At 30.3% G+C, this 15,557-nt stretch overlaps 2 protein-coding genes across 2 annotated transcripts; both read right to left on the reverse strand.

Annotated features, from left to right (window-relative positions):
• Window positions 1-406: 406 nt before the first annotated feature.
• LOC105650700 (hypothetical protein) lies at window positions 407-3,050 on the reverse strand. The gene is made up of 2 exons (XM_012237644.4): window positions 2,317-3,050; window positions 407-1,139 (listed from the first exon to the last, which is right to left on the reverse strand). Exons 1-2 carry the CDS (start codon window positions 2,890-2,892, stop codon window positions 501-503), a joined length of 1,215 nt encoding a protein of 404 aa, XP_012093034.1. The 5' UTR covers window positions 2,893-3,050; the 3' UTR covers window positions 407-500.
• A 2,795-nt stretch (window positions 3,051-5,845) lies between these two features.
• DELTA-ADR (delta-adaptin) lies at window positions 5,846-9,225 on the reverse strand. The gene has a single exon (XM_012237643.4). It carries the CDS (start codon window positions 9,056-9,058, stop codon window positions 6,194-6,196), a length of 2,865 nt encoding a protein of 954 aa, XP_012093033.1. The 5' UTR covers window positions 9,059-9,225; the 3' UTR covers window positions 5,846-6,193.
• Window positions 9,226-15,557: the final 6,332 nt, after the last annotated feature.

Raw genomic sequence — 15,557 nt, forward strand, 5'->3', positions numbered from 1 at the left:
TATTCTGCCTTTTTTCTTCAAATTTAAGTGGCAAATTGGACTTTATTCTTATAACATGTCTAATTCTATGATTTTGAAATATATATATAAGTTTTTCTTATACTCCGAAAACAAAATGCAATCCTCTACCAATCCAACCGGACATAAAATATGGGTTTTTCTAAAACCGAACCGTAAGATAAATCCATCCAAGCATATTATCCATATCAGTGATATCGTTTGTCTAATTCATTTGGTCTATGTTTTTGTCCTTACTAATATTTAGTCTGTTGCATTTGGCTTCTTTAATAATTATTTTGTCTTCTCTCTACAATTTCAGGATTATCTTAAGTCAAAACAAAACCAAGATAATTCTTAAAATCTAAATTTTGTAATTAACGAGCTTATTACCATCTATAAGAAAAGGTAACTAATTAAATCAATTAACAGAACACAGTAATATTGTTGTGCCCCAAAATTTATTATCCAACAAAGATTAACACTAACACATGGGAGGTCAACTAAAATTTCATCAACTTAGGAGCAAATCTCAGAAGCCTAGGCAAAGCATTAGGCACGAACTTTCTTGCAAACAAGAAGCAAATACTGTTCTCCTTCCCATTGTAATCACATGGGCCCTTATTCCTTAAACTCTCCAAGAAATTTACAGTAACATCCATTCTCCCATAATGACTTGGATGCGGCCCACGTTTTGGCCAGTCGATCCACGTCAAGGTCCTGTTTGAAGTCTTCTTCAAAAACTTGATGCCAACAAATGTTGGCAAATAGTGTTCGTCAGCATAACAATAACCCTTGCAAAATCTCTGGAAGACCGGAAAATATTTCCGGTCAGACACTACTTCAATGGCGATGTTACGCTTCATTTGAAACCACTGAGAACCTTTTCGCCACTGGTCGAGCATAATTGTGGGGCTCATTCTTGGATTATATCGATAGCGACCGTCTGGACCTCGTAGATCAAAAGATTGTACAAAAGATTTTTCTGAACCCATTAAATAATTGTAGATTGTGGAGAAGTTGAAGAGAGGAATGCAAGATTCCGAAAGGAGAATGAAATATTGGTTGGAGAAATCAAGTAGTGCACTGGCTAATAGGCGGCGCTCAGCTTCCACTATTGTAAATTCCCCCCATCGTGTCTCCTGCATTTGTGAAGCAATAGCATTAACTAGTGTTCTAGCTACTGTAAGAACCATTAGCTACTGTAAGAGAAAAGTTTGGGCCCTAAAGAATCCAATAAACTTCTCAGCTACTGTAAGAACCATCCTTGGGAAATCTAGAGTGATTTTTTATGGTACGTTTCTTGGGATTTTGGAGTTCTAATTCCATATAATTGCTAATTGTGATACCATTTGATTGAAATAACAACTAAATATATTGAATACAGTGTAAAATTTTATCTAAGGAAATTCTGAATTTCCCGTTAGAAAACTTTAATACATGGTAATATATGGAAATATGAAATTATTAGCTTTATTTATGCCAACTAAACTATACCTATTTAGTTATTACCAAAAAAGAAATATATACCTAATTAGTTGTTATTCACTTTTTAAAAAAAATTAAAATGTGAGAAATGAAAACTTAAATACATGGCAATATATAGAAATATGAAATTAATAGCTTTACTTATGCCAACTAAAATACACCTAATTAGTTGTTATTCATTTTTTTAAAATTAAATTTTGAGAAATGAAAACTTAAATAATGGCAATACATGGAAATGTGGAATTAATAGTTTTACTCATGCCAACTAAATTACACCTAATTAGTTGTTATTCACTTGATTTAAATTAAAATGTGAGAAATGAAGTTTCATTTCCAAAATTTCTCATCAATTTTGGTGAGTCATTTATTAAAAAACAATGGCAGAGGAGAGAGGGGCAAGGGATCCTCTGAAACAATGGAATTTTTGAATTCTGCCCACTAAAATAATGAACTTATGGCTCCATCCCTGTAGAAGAAAACTAAAATTCTACTAAACTACGCCTTTGAAGAACATTTATTTTATTAAATAAATAGAAAATTAGGCATTTATTTTTAAGGATGCTATAAACTGTATTTTATATCATTAACTTATAATTTTATAATCTAATGACTAATAAACTTGTTCTTATATAAAGTCTGAGTTTATAGTATCCAATTTTTATTTTTAATTTTGTATTGTTTTATATTAAAATGTTGCATATAATTGATAAAAATTTTGAAAAAGAAAACCATGATATTGGTTCTGTTTCCAAACGAGTTATACTTTCGTTGTCTTAATGCATTATCAATGAAAAGCAAAAAAGAAGAAGAAAAAGAAATAAATTGACCAACCTTGCTTGGGATCCTCCTGCCATAAAACACGGAGTCTACAGGCACTGTTCCATTGAAGGATGGACTGTAATGCACATAAATAGAATAAAGCCCTTCATGCCCTTTAAAGAACAATTCCCACAGAGGAGCCAGAGGCAAAGATCCTTTTGTCAAGAACAAGAACGCAACCTTTGGTGTGAGTTTAAATGGAAATTCACTAACACGAGCCACCATTGATGCTCTCCATAGCAGCTCTTTATCTGCCATATTATGCAAGACATAGTCAGTACGAGGTATCGTTTGATTTGAAATAAGCCCGGTAAGACTTACTGTTTCATCTTCAGGTACAATACCAGCTGTGGCTTTATTTGAAATTGGTAAGAAAAGTGAAATCGTCGGTGGCGGAGGCGAAATGGTTATTTGGCTCTCGATTGAGATTTGATTGAATTGGCAGTTGAAAGAAATGTTTTTGAGATAAAAACTAACAGTTAGAACAAAGCCCAAACTGCAACCCAAAGCAAGGAAATAGATAAATAAGTAATGAAGATGCAGTTGGCCACCCTTGATGAGCTTGGTTTGATGGTCTATATTCTTCATGGTGGTTATTAGAGAGGAGAGATAGAGATGGAAGGTCTTGGTCTTTCTGACTGTGCAATTAGTAACGTTTATTTTCTGATGGAATTGAAATATTAGTATTAAGTTTTTGGTATTAATGGCGTTTTATAGGTAGAGAGAGAGATTCTTGTATAGGTTCAAGAAGCTTGAGCTTCCCCTCTACAGAGATTGTTCAAATAATTGAAAATAAATAAATCAAAATTAAAATACAGTAGTCGGCTGAGAATGCCCTACGTACTTGGTACTGGAGCCTACCATATATACTAAATCTAATCAATTAATAAACTCATTTGGTTGAAATTAAAAATGCACATTTCACCCTTTGCATTAATCGATTTATATATTTATTGAATTAAAAAATTTACTGAATTTTATCATTTACCGATGGATTTATCGAATTGAACGGTTCACTTTTTTTCAGAAAAAAAAAAAAACTTAAAATGACACAATTTTAAGTAAATTGATAGATCGATATTTTATTTTTTTTTTTTTTAAATAACTTATCAAATCAATTACCATACCATTTACCATTTTTACGGAATAACTTCAATTTGGTTCGATAAATCGATTTTTATCATATTTTGTCCATTCCTAATTCAAAAGAAAACGTATTATAATCATCTTTTCACTAAAAAGAAAATTCAATAAAAATATATAAACGACTAAAATGGATATTATACTCTAAAATAGTTTTTTCAAATAATAATTTATTATTAATTTAATATATGGACATTAATTAGATATAATAAATTTTCCTTAAAATACTTTCATATAAGAAAATACTTTCATATAAGAAAATACTATCTCCAAAATTATATTCCCTTATTTTACTTTAACAGCAACATTTCTTTTTATAATAAGAATTAAGAAAATATTGTAATTCATTGATTTTCTAAAAAACATGATATAAGGTTTAAATTGTCATTCTTAAATGTATGTATAAAAATAAATTACACTTAATAAATAGAGGTAAAATGAAAAAAAAAATAATTAATATAGTGTTGAAATTCTAAATGATCACTTAAATAAAATAAGGTAAAATATATATTTGTTATTAAAGTGGAACGGTGAGATTACTACGTAGAGAAATAAAAATTTGGTGCATGTACAGATATTCTAACCAAAAATTAGTTATTACCATTAATTATTGCTGCTTTTTTGCTTCACATCCAACTTAAATACCATTTATATAATCTGACGTCGTTGGGTACTTCGTCTATGTGTTACTGGAGGGTAATAAATTGTCGGGTAATTTTTTTTATTATTATTATTTTTAAAATTAACTGTCATGACTAGTCACTCTCTATTTTTATCAAATATATTCCCCAAGTTTTTAACCCACGATTTAATCATTCCGGTAGTTTTCAAACTTTTTACCATTAATTTATATGAAAAGACCAAATTATCCCTCATTTCTTTGTCTCGGTTCCTTCATCCTTTCAAAGCTTTACCTACCTACTCGGATGTCTCGTTTTGTCATTCTTAGGTATAAATGCATAAAATCTGAAAAATGTAATAATTTTGTTAAAAAATGTGAAAGTATTTGTAATGATTCAGACGAGACAATTTTTATTTTTGTTATTGTCATTATAGAAATAAAGTTAATGTTTTGAGAACATAGAGGGGTATGGGTATGAAGACTACTACTGGCTTCAGCAATTGAATTAGCCCATTATCAAATAAAATCTCATAAATTTAACCACTGACTCCAGCTTGATCAAATTGATCGATGAGAGTTTTCTTAGAAAGGAAAAGAAAAAGAAGCGACAACCGAAGAGAAAGCAATTAAGGAAAAACAAAATAAATAATATTATGCAACTAGTTGTGTGTCTATTACTTTCCTATTTCTGTAAATAAATAATAGAAACAAAATAATTTTATAGTCATATCTTCATTCATATCATTCTATATAAAGAAAATTTGCGCTGTATTGCTCTATTTTGATACAAGAAACTTAAAATCTTGCCAAAACAAAACAGCTAATCAAATGTACTAACTGATAATCTTTTAATATTAATATTGATATTATATTATAATTCTTTGTAAAAAATGATAATGTATTTGATAAAATATTGGACTAACGAAATAATTTGTGTGTATATAACATATATAAATGTAGAATAAAGGGGAATAATGAATGAAATTTAGAAATTTTAATATATCCTATTAATCATTAAATTAGTATTTTTGGTAAATGATTGTATTTAATTTATCAGTACATCATATTATTTTTAATATCGTTATGTTATTTAATTGGAGAATAACGGAAAGAATTTCTATTATCATAATCGGTCTCTTCTTTTTAACCTTCAATTAAGCGTCAAGGAAACAAAAAGGTCTATAATTAAATGTATTTGTATGTTTATGATTGAACTTTGCCCGGTTTTATTTGTGAGAGAGAAACCTCTATAGATGCAATAGTCGATTGCCAGTTTGCTAGAAGATTCTTGGTTTTATCCTATATGTGGTACTCAAATCCATCAAGACAAGCTCCTCTTTTTTTATTATTATTATTATTATTATTATTATTCTCCTTTAGGAGGCCCAGAAGGTCAAAAGAACATTCCAGGCTACATCAGAAGAAAAAGAAGAAGAAGGGTAGTTCTCTTCTTTATTCACCAAATTAGTGAAAACTCTTGTGATCGAAAGTTATCGAACCTAAACCTCACACTCCTCACATGAGTGAAAAAAACTAATTAGACCGCATCTGGTTGGCAAACAAACTGCCAAGAGCGAAAGATTCAAATACCAAGTATGAAAGGTTCCAATTCAATTTGAGTTAAAAAATGAGGCTTTACAAGGAATAGAAAGCAGGTGCAGGTGTTTCTAAAATGCAATGATGCTGAACAGTACAGATATGGCAAATTAAACCAATGGCACAACCAACCCAATCGAGGCATGTAAAGATTATAAATTTAGAACAAGTGTGTCACTATTAGAATATAAATGATAAAGCACTATTCAAATGGTTGATTTCAGGCACTATAGTTCTTTCCCTTTTTGAAGAAGAAAACAAAAAAATCCCTTCTTTTTCCAACTGACAATCTCAATTTCTACAGACTACAATTCAGGTTCTAAATCTTTTTCACAATGTGTAACATGTAAAACAAATCCCAAAGTTTAGATGTTTATCCAAGAAACCAAAAAATGTAACCAAAAATAATGTACCAAATCTATAAGAAAAAAACACTAACCTTAGCAGTCAAGGTGGCAGATTACAGTGTGGTCACATCAACCAAGTTCTCAGGAGCCACAAGAGAAGCATTGAAACATAAATTCAATGCTATAGAAGGAAATCAGGAATTACTGGTGTTTGTGTGACCACAGTTAAGGTTGGCGCATCAGCTCTTTGTCGAGTTTTATGCCTGCCATGGCGATGTCTACTCTTATGCTTTTCTTTCTCTCCATGATCATCATTTTCATCGGCATTCTTCTTCTCTACACTTTTCGTGCCTTTCTCTTTACCATGGCTCCGGTGTTTGCTTCTTCTAGAACTTGGATTTCCAAGGTCAGGCTTTTCTCCACCCAATATTTCTCTCGATTCAAGAGGATCAACATTCTGTTTCTCCTTCCCTTTTCTATTACTAGATGTCTCATCAGATGGATTAGCTAAAAGAATATCTCGAACAGCACCAGAAAGTAAACCATCTTGTCTATCTGGTTTCTTGGCAGTTAGGGGTACATCTCCCTCATCCAACTTCACCACCACCGGCCGAGGCTTTGCAAGGCTTGACTTTCTCTTTGATACAAGTGATTGGTCAGCAAGCTTAACTAGATCTTGAGCATCATCATGGGTGTCAATACTGGATTTAAGGTCATTGGCCGGTGGATAATCATTTGCTAAGATTTCATTTTTCTCTGAAGGAAGATAATATAATCCATGTCGCTTACGATGTTCAGCAAGCAATGAAGTGGACTCACTTGATGGTTCTGACTCTTCTTTGCTTTGGGTAATGGGAGAAGCACCAACATCTTCCCCATAAGGACTTCCCAGAGAAAACGAACTTGATGAAGGTAGTTGTACATCTCCACAAATTGCTTCCAAGTCCGAAAGATTCTCCTTAAGCATTAACCCATCTGGTACAGGAACTCTCTCTTGAGCATTTACAGACACTGGACCAAGCTCCTCCGCGAAAGCATCATACACCAACTCAACAAATTTGAATACTTTCACATCTTCCTTCTTCAAATTCACGTCCTTGGGGAAGAAACAATCGGATATTTGTTGCTTTATCAATTCAACAAATCCCAGTATATTCCGTGCTCGCTCCTGTACTTCAACATCATAATTTCTAGATAGTGGATTCAAGGCCAATTCAATTAAGGTTAACAGGTTAGAAAAAGATTCATGTGTGAGACTTTTCCCAGGAGAAGAAGTTGTTTGATCATCTCCACCATCTATAATAGAAAGATCTTCATATGATCTATTCGAATCCCTTGGATTGAATCCTTCCTCCTGTTCATAACAGGCAGATGCTTTGTGTGTTGCCAAATCAGACATTCCTGAGCATTCCCTTTGGGATGCCAAATCCATAACTTCTGACGCCTTATCATCAGCAATACATCCCCTTTGTAAGAGGTAAAAATGTAGGCAAAATATTAAGATTTTAAAAGCAGATTGCATGTAAACAGTTCTGACTGATGGAGGCAAGAGACTAGTGCGAGGCTGCAGTAGTGCTTCCACAAGTTCCACTGGGTTCTTTGAAAATTTCACATACTCGCCACACACCCAAGCAGCAGCAGATAATATCCTGTGCAAGAAAGGATTCCCAAGTAACGCAGGATCAATCAGCAGGTCACGACCAACATGAACAAGCGGTAGTCTAACATCCTTAACCCTCATACCTATGTCAATAAGTTGATTCTCAATTTCTTCCCCCTTTTGGCAATGTGGAATCCTTGATATTTCCCCAAGAAGTGACACATACCAATCAAAGTCAACTATAATCTCATAAAAATTCTGGCGACACCTGGACAAAATTGAACCAAGAATCTCATTGCAGAACTCAGGATCAGATTTAAGTGAATAGTTGACCAAAACCCTGCAAAATTCCACCACATTACTCTCAGACACCATTGCCATAACTAGCCGCAATGACTCAAGTTTTATATTAGGATCAGCATCACTCAAAGACATAATCACAACCTCTTTATTCTGCAACACTGCCCACAAATGCTTTGGCGCTATAATTGATAGCACATGCAATCCAAGATATTTAAGGTTTGGATCATCGTCTGTCAAAAACTCACCATTTTTTGCAACAGCTAGCTCTACTGCAGATTCATAATCAGTGAAACTAGTTGCCACAGTCCTGATACACTCAAACATCAATGATTTTGCTCCAGTTCTCCTCATGATATCACAGATTGGTTCAACAACTCTCTTAGCCAATCTAGGCTCTAAAGGAGCCAACTTTGCAAAAATCTTCAATACTTTAATCAAAACCCAATTGTTCCTCGAATCAACCAAAACCCTGTAAAATTCAGGTGCTAAAGGAAGATATGATCTTGGGTCTTTCGAAGCAAGCTCACAAAACACCCCAATTACTGCAGAAGCAATCTGTTGATCAGTACCATCTAAACATTCAACTAATCTCTTAAAACAAACCCTAACAGCATCTGGGTATTTACCAAAAACCCTTAAAATCACACCTAAAGCTTTCTTTCTAACCAAGAGCTTGGAACTTGACATTAAAGTAAAAACTTCAGGAGTAAGATCTCTACACAAATCAACAGTACCAATTGTAGATAAGCATTCAAGAGCTAAACTAACCTCAAACTCATTATTACTCCTAAGATCTTTCCTCAATTGATTTGTGATCAACAAAATTACTGGTGTTGATTCGTTGAAGGACTGAGAGATCGCAAGGTAACCAATCTTCTTGTGAGAGAAATTGGGAGAAGATATACACTCAATGGCGTGAAAAGCAGCCCATGAAATGTCAATAAAATGAATTGAATTTAGATATGTGAGTTTGTGCAGAGCTATGGATTTGGTATGCAAGTCGGTGGATTTGATCTCTCGTCGAATTTCTTCCATAACTTTGGAAATGAATGCCGACTCGCCGGTTTGTTGGTGGCGGAGGCCTTTGATTATATCATCTAGTGTGCGCTGGAAAAGAGTATCCATTAGCGAAGGAGACGCCATCCGAGAGAGAGGCAGTGAGAGATAGCTGGGGTTTTGTGTTTACGCGTCGAATCGAGGCATTCACAGAGAAGGGAGCAATCTGCAGAGAAGAGAAGAAGTTGGCTATGGATGAGAGAATTATGATTTGGGATTTGAGAGTATTTCAGTGGTTAATCATCTTGGTCTGTTACTGTGTATGGATTTATTCTATTTGAAAATATATATATATATATATTAATTAATTAACAAACCATTACCTGATAAAATCAAATTAGATAACACTTTTTTTTAATTAAGAAAATGATGACTGTTCTCTTCCAAAAAAAAAAGAAAATGATCAATTTTATTAATAAAAATCTATTTTTAATAATTTTAAAATTCAAGAATCAAATTTGTATAATTGGTGGCTTAATCTGATATTTAAGTGATGTATTTAAGATAAATATTAGGATTAGAATATTATTCATTTAAATATTTTTCCATGTAGAACTCAAAATATAAGAATTAAAACTTTATTTTGCATATAAAAAAATTAAGGATTATAAAACCAATCCATTTTGGCTTCTTATTGTGAGGTTGTAGGTTCCAAAGACACAGAATATAAAGAATTAAAATGTATAGTATTTCAAGGATTTGTTTAGTTATAAATGTCATTTCACTACAATTCATATAATAAATTAAACTTTTTCTTTCTTTTTTTTTTTTTTTTTTTTTGAAAGGGAATACTAAATTTATAAATTATTTAACTTAACTTATTTATTCTACTATAGCTATTATTTTAATTAAAGATGCCTTCATCTGTCTATCTGTATTTATATCTAACTATATAAAGCTATGCTAAAGGTTTCTCTCTCTTTTTTTTAGTATTTATAAAATTTTTCTAATATATGTAAACAAGCAACAACAGCAAATTAATTTAATTTTCTTCTTCTTTCAGAAAAAAGAGAGAATACAAAGACTAACTACTACTTTTCCTATAATGAACAATGCCAAGAACATCATAATACAATCAATATCGAAGATCATATTATAGGAGTATCTAGAAAATAACTTAACTTTAATAACTCTCTTTTTAAAAAAAAAATATTTCGTAATTTTTTTTTTTAGTATTAGGGATGGGAGATTTGATCCCACGTCCATTGTCAAATCATATGTATATCTTAATGTATAAATCTTTTGTAGTTAAAAACAAATGCAAACCCAAATTTTACTACTATAAAAATTCTTTTTTTTTTAGAAAAAATCAAACTATAAATTTTATGAATTGAAAACTATATACAAATATGAAATATAAATCAATATATTTTTATATTTTTGTATAACAAGTTTAATAATAAACTGTTTATAAAAAAATAAAAAAAAAACACAATCTTGATTTATATAGAAATTCTTTTTTAGTAATTGTTAATTTAACTAAAGAATCAAGGCATAAGTAAATTAAAAAAATTTTAAGAATTGTTTTTTCATTTTAAAATATCAATGTGTAAACATAAAGAATTAGTTGAATTAAACTTTTTATGTAGAGAGAGATTATTGATAATTGTTACTTTCTAACTCGTTGATCAATATTTAATTTTTGATAATAATATGTGAGAGAATTTAAATATTAGTCTTTCAAAAAATAATTTAAATATTAGGACTAGAAGATTATTGTATATCTAGATATTCTTTTTGTTGTTTTGCAAATATTCTATTTGCTCTTGATCATGTCAACGGGTATTGAGAAATAAAAATTAATTTTAAAATTCGGCCATCTGCGCAAGGAGACTTCTCTAATTGGGTGTAAAAAAAAATTTAAAAAAAAAAAAAAAAGCATGGACACCAACAAATTTTCATTATCCAGTTATACAAAATAATACTTTGCTCGTTCCAAGAAGGTATTTCACTTTTTATTTTCACACAAATTAAGAAATATGGTTAAATAATAATTTTATTCATATAACTTCCTTATTATGTTCATCTTAAATGACACATGAGTAATTATTATATTGAAATAAAAATTAATAAGGGTCATTGAAAACAAGGTAAAATTTAATAAGGATATAGTAAACATTTAAGAATTAACTATAATATAAAAAAGAAAAGTGGAATATATTTTGACAAACCAAAAAGAAAATATGGATTATCTTTTTGGAATAGAGAGTAGTTATTTCAATAAAAAAATCTGATAAATTATAAAAATAAAAAATACTTTTTTAATTAAATAAGGCTTAATATAACTATCACGATCCATTTCCATAGACTGGACCGGCACTAGGACTTAGGTGGACTTAAAGCCCCCGAAGCCTGTAGTAAGCCTGTATTACTTAAAACTCGCATTCTATTCACAATTGTGGATTCAGGCCAATAACTTATTTCACAAATATATCCAAATTACAATCCATATAATAAATATATGTACTCTATTTATTCATTTACAACCCATTTAGAATACAATTGCGGAACTCTACTCCATAATTCAATATCCTTTGCATTTACATATTCAATACAAAGATTGTTACTTTTATTGATCCGTATCTCGTTCGATTGGACTCCAGGATTCTTCGTTCCATCTATTATCTGAGAAGGATTGAGGGGGGGGGGGGGGGTTGAGTAGGATTAGATAACCCTCTCACCCCACACAATCATACAAATCTAAAATAAATCATTTTAGTCTTTCGACTTGTTATATGACCATGCAGTTCACACACAAATGACAATACAACAACAACCACAAATGTTATCATCTTCATATAATTACATCACGTGGAAATTAGCCAGTGGCGTCACCTGAAACCCCAACGAGCCTTCCTCACACATGGTTCGCCCTCTCATACATGTGCACCAGGGAGTCGATCTCCCATACGGCCAACTGGTCTAATCCTCACTGACCAGTCCTCTCATTGTTTTTCCATTCTCTCTCTTTTTTTTTTTTTATACCGACAGGCGACATCCCTGTCATCTCCCTCAAATCTAGATTATCAGGCGCACACAATAGGAGGCCACCCTGCGGGCAGCGATCAAATCTAGATCATCAAGTGCGCCCAAAGAGGCTACTCTGCGGTTTCCATATAATCCATATCATCAGGTGCACACGGGGGAGCCGATCTCCCATTACCCAGCCGACAGTCAAATATCATATCATATTCAGGATCCATATCACAGACCATCCTCACAAACCCATGGTGACCCACTTCATCCTAATTCCATACAAATAAGGCATAGCAATATCACATCACAGATAATCAAGTAATTTTTAATATCAATAAATAGTGCAGCACAATATGGCAATTCAACAAAATAACGCATGATAACATTTAGCCGTGAATGCATGAATGCAGGCGGATGATACTAGTTATCTAACACTACTCACAGTTTTTTATTGTCCTTTAAAAGACTATCTTTATTACTGCACGCTTCCAGCATTTGTCTTCACCTTTTGGGACTTTATAAACATCTAACATAATAAGAAAATTCTACATTAGAGGTCTAATTCGAGAAACGTATTTTTACCTTGATTATTAGTTTTGGTTACCACTCAGCTTTACTCACATATCAAACTAAACTATATGTTTATATATATATATATATATATATATATATATATATATACATATAGTTTCCCTATTTATTTATTTATTCTAATTTATACCTTTTCAATAAATCGTTTAATTATAGTAATAATAATAATCATTAAGAATACTATTCCTTAAGTAGTATTTTATCATCAGAATAATAATAATAATAATAATAATACCAATTAAATTTTACTTTATATTAACCTACAATCATATTTCTATAATATCGTTAATTACCTGTTTATACCATAAATTATAATTCCTCCTATTTATATTTCTTAAGATTCCGTAAATTACCTCATATAATTATTAGCTAGAATTCTTATTTCAATATCAATCTTATAACTAATATTCAAGAACTATAAACTTACAATTTCACTCTAATTTGATTTGTGAATTACCTCCATTTATCTCCGTAAAATAACTTATAAGAAAATATTTTCTACAATTTTCTGTTGTTTGGGTCGTTCAAGAAAATAAATCAACAGAAAATATTTTTCTGGTCAAAGAAAATAGCTTCACATTTTCAAGAACATAAAACATTTTTCGGACCTCGACAAACTCATTATAAATTTATAAATCTATATTCTTTAATTTATTAATTATTGGTAGTCACTACCATAGTCACCTTTCACCACCGTCCACCACCAGCCACCGTTGGCCACCACCACTTGTCATCGGCGACTTTCATAATTTTTTTTTTTTTGCATTCTTCTTATATTTAGCAATAAAATTTTTAAATGTGAAATTTTTTTTATTATTAATAGTATTTTTATAGTGTGATGAGTTAAAAATTTTAATATTTTTAACTTATTTTCAATATTGTAACCAAATAATAAAAAATAAGTCATTTCTTGGAAAATATTTTTTAAAGGTAAATTATTTTTCAGAAACAAAAGGAGCCTAAATTTTAAATTTTGTTGTTACAATTTACAAGCCTAATTGTCAATTTCACTTAGTAGTTATAATTTCAACCTAAATTAACTCTTGCATCTTGAACACACTGAATTTATCAACTGAATTATAATTATATTTTAATTATAATCTAAATGTAATAGCACCTTAAAAATTAGGATATCTTGGATTTATCAATATATTGCAATTGCAACTGAAAAACAAATTATGATTATGATTTTGATTGAAATAATGCAAAGCGAACTCCACAAAAGCAAATGCAAAATGGACCATTTGAATTAAAAGGGAAACAAATATTATAATCCAAGTATTTAAAGAATAAGCAAGAAAATCAAATTTAAGTATTCATATACTCACTTTATCTCAAAATATAAGTCATTTTTTTGTGTTTATTTTATTCTAAAATATAAATCGTTTTGAGCAAGGGGGTAATAAATGATGTTTTTACGATGTTATCCTTATCTATATTAGATAAATTACCTTAATAAGTTATTTTTGATTTTGAGATAAGGATAACTTGGTTAAAGTACTCTTAGTTTTATTATAATTTAAGAGAATTAATTATTTTCTTAATCTCTATGCAAAAATCTTAATAAATAACTTATATTTTGGAACAAAAGTAGTCTTAAACAAGAAAATTAGATGGATTATTTAAAAAAAGTAATTATCCTTGGAGGTTTGGAAGAATTTTAATAATTTGATGGTATAATAGCTCAACTAAATTCAATAGAGTTCAGATATATAAGTCAATTATGTAATCATTTTGTGTATATACCGACAAAAAAGGGTATTGATGCTACTTCTCCCTTTGTTGCTTAGATACATTGATACTTTATTCTTTCAGGTTGGCTGCAAACTCCCTTTATTACCGGCTTTTTTTTTTTTTTTTTTTAATCTTTTCTCATCTCAAGAAATAGCGTTCAATAGGCCGACCTCGTTCTTTTGACTCTTGCTTTAGTTTTATGTTAATATGGGATGTTGGTTAGCATTTTTTATTTTTTGTTGAATTGTTGTTGGTGAGTGTTGATATTTTGATAAGGTATTTTTACTTGTTATCTGAGTTAAGTTGGCTGTATGTGGGGTCTACTGGTTTAGATTAGTACTTGAATAAAATAAATTTTTTCTAGACATTATAAGTTGACGAAACAAATTTATTTGGTAAAAAAAAAAAATCAAACAAGAAAATAAAGATTAGACTTTTGACTTTAGAACTAAATCAAAATTGGATTAGTTATGAGGTATATCTTTACATTATTTAAATCAATATCTCAATTTTAATTTGCTTTTAAGATGCAATTTAAGGTGTAATTATACTCTAAAAATAAATTATGATATAATTGTAACTGGATTAATAATTTACTTAGGTATAAAATTCAATTAAATTGAAATTACAACCATTTAAAAAGTTCAAATTGAAATTAATGGTTACACCCTCAAAAACTATAGAAATGTATCTTACGAACGCATATTCTCCGAGATTCCGAGAACCTTATTTCATAGTGTTTTTTTTTTTTTAAAAAAAAAAAATCTTATTTCATAGTTTTTTTTTTATCAGCAAAATCATAGTTATTAATTTTTTTACACTATAAATGGTATATTCATTTTCGAGCTTGTAAATATTACCTTAACTTACATTATCATCTGTCGTTCTCTTTCTTTGCCATTGCTGAGTAAGCGCTTACGCATTATTGCACAGTTTCTTTTCAAGAATATTAGGTAGCATTTATTATTCTTTTAGGGGGAATTACTTTACATTCACCAGAGCAAATGAAAGTACATTTCAGGGACAAATATGTCTTTTCCGTCTCTTTTATCCTGATTTTATTAATAATTAATTTTTATATGGATCATAGTCCAAATAAAATATAAATAAAAAATTAGATGATAGCTAATAGAAAAAACAATTTCAAAACGCTTTTGATTGAATTTTTATCGGCTATTTGAGACTAATTAAAATCTTTACTAAATAGTAAATATATATATATAAAAGTTCTTGTCAAGTAGTACAAATTAATTATTACCTCTCATTAATAATACTGATCACATTT

The sequence above is a fragment of the Jatropha curcas genome, chromosome 5, assembly GCF_041381405.1.
Source record: "Jatropha curcas cultivar XTBG-Jc1 chromosome 5, XTBG_Jcur_1.0, whole genome shotgun sequence".
NCBI classification, from domain to species: domain Eukaryota; kingdom Viridiplantae; phylum Streptophyta; class Magnoliopsida; order Malpighiales; family Euphorbiaceae; genus Jatropha; species Jatropha curcas.

Bases quoted from the DNA above. Each gene is read 5' to 3' on its own strand.
- LOC105650700 (XM_012237644.4), bottom strand. From the start codon at position 2,892: ATGAAGAATATAGACCATCAAACCAAGCTCATCAAGGGTGGCCAACTG. The intron at 1,140-2,316 runs GTTGGTCAATTT...TCACAAATGCAG, and splicing joins GCAGGAGGATCCCAAGCAAG to GAGACACGATGGGGGGAATT.
- DELTA-ADR (XM_012237643.4), bottom strand. From the start codon at position 9,058: ATGGCGTCTCCTTCGCTAATGGATACTCTTTTCCAGCGCACACTAGAT.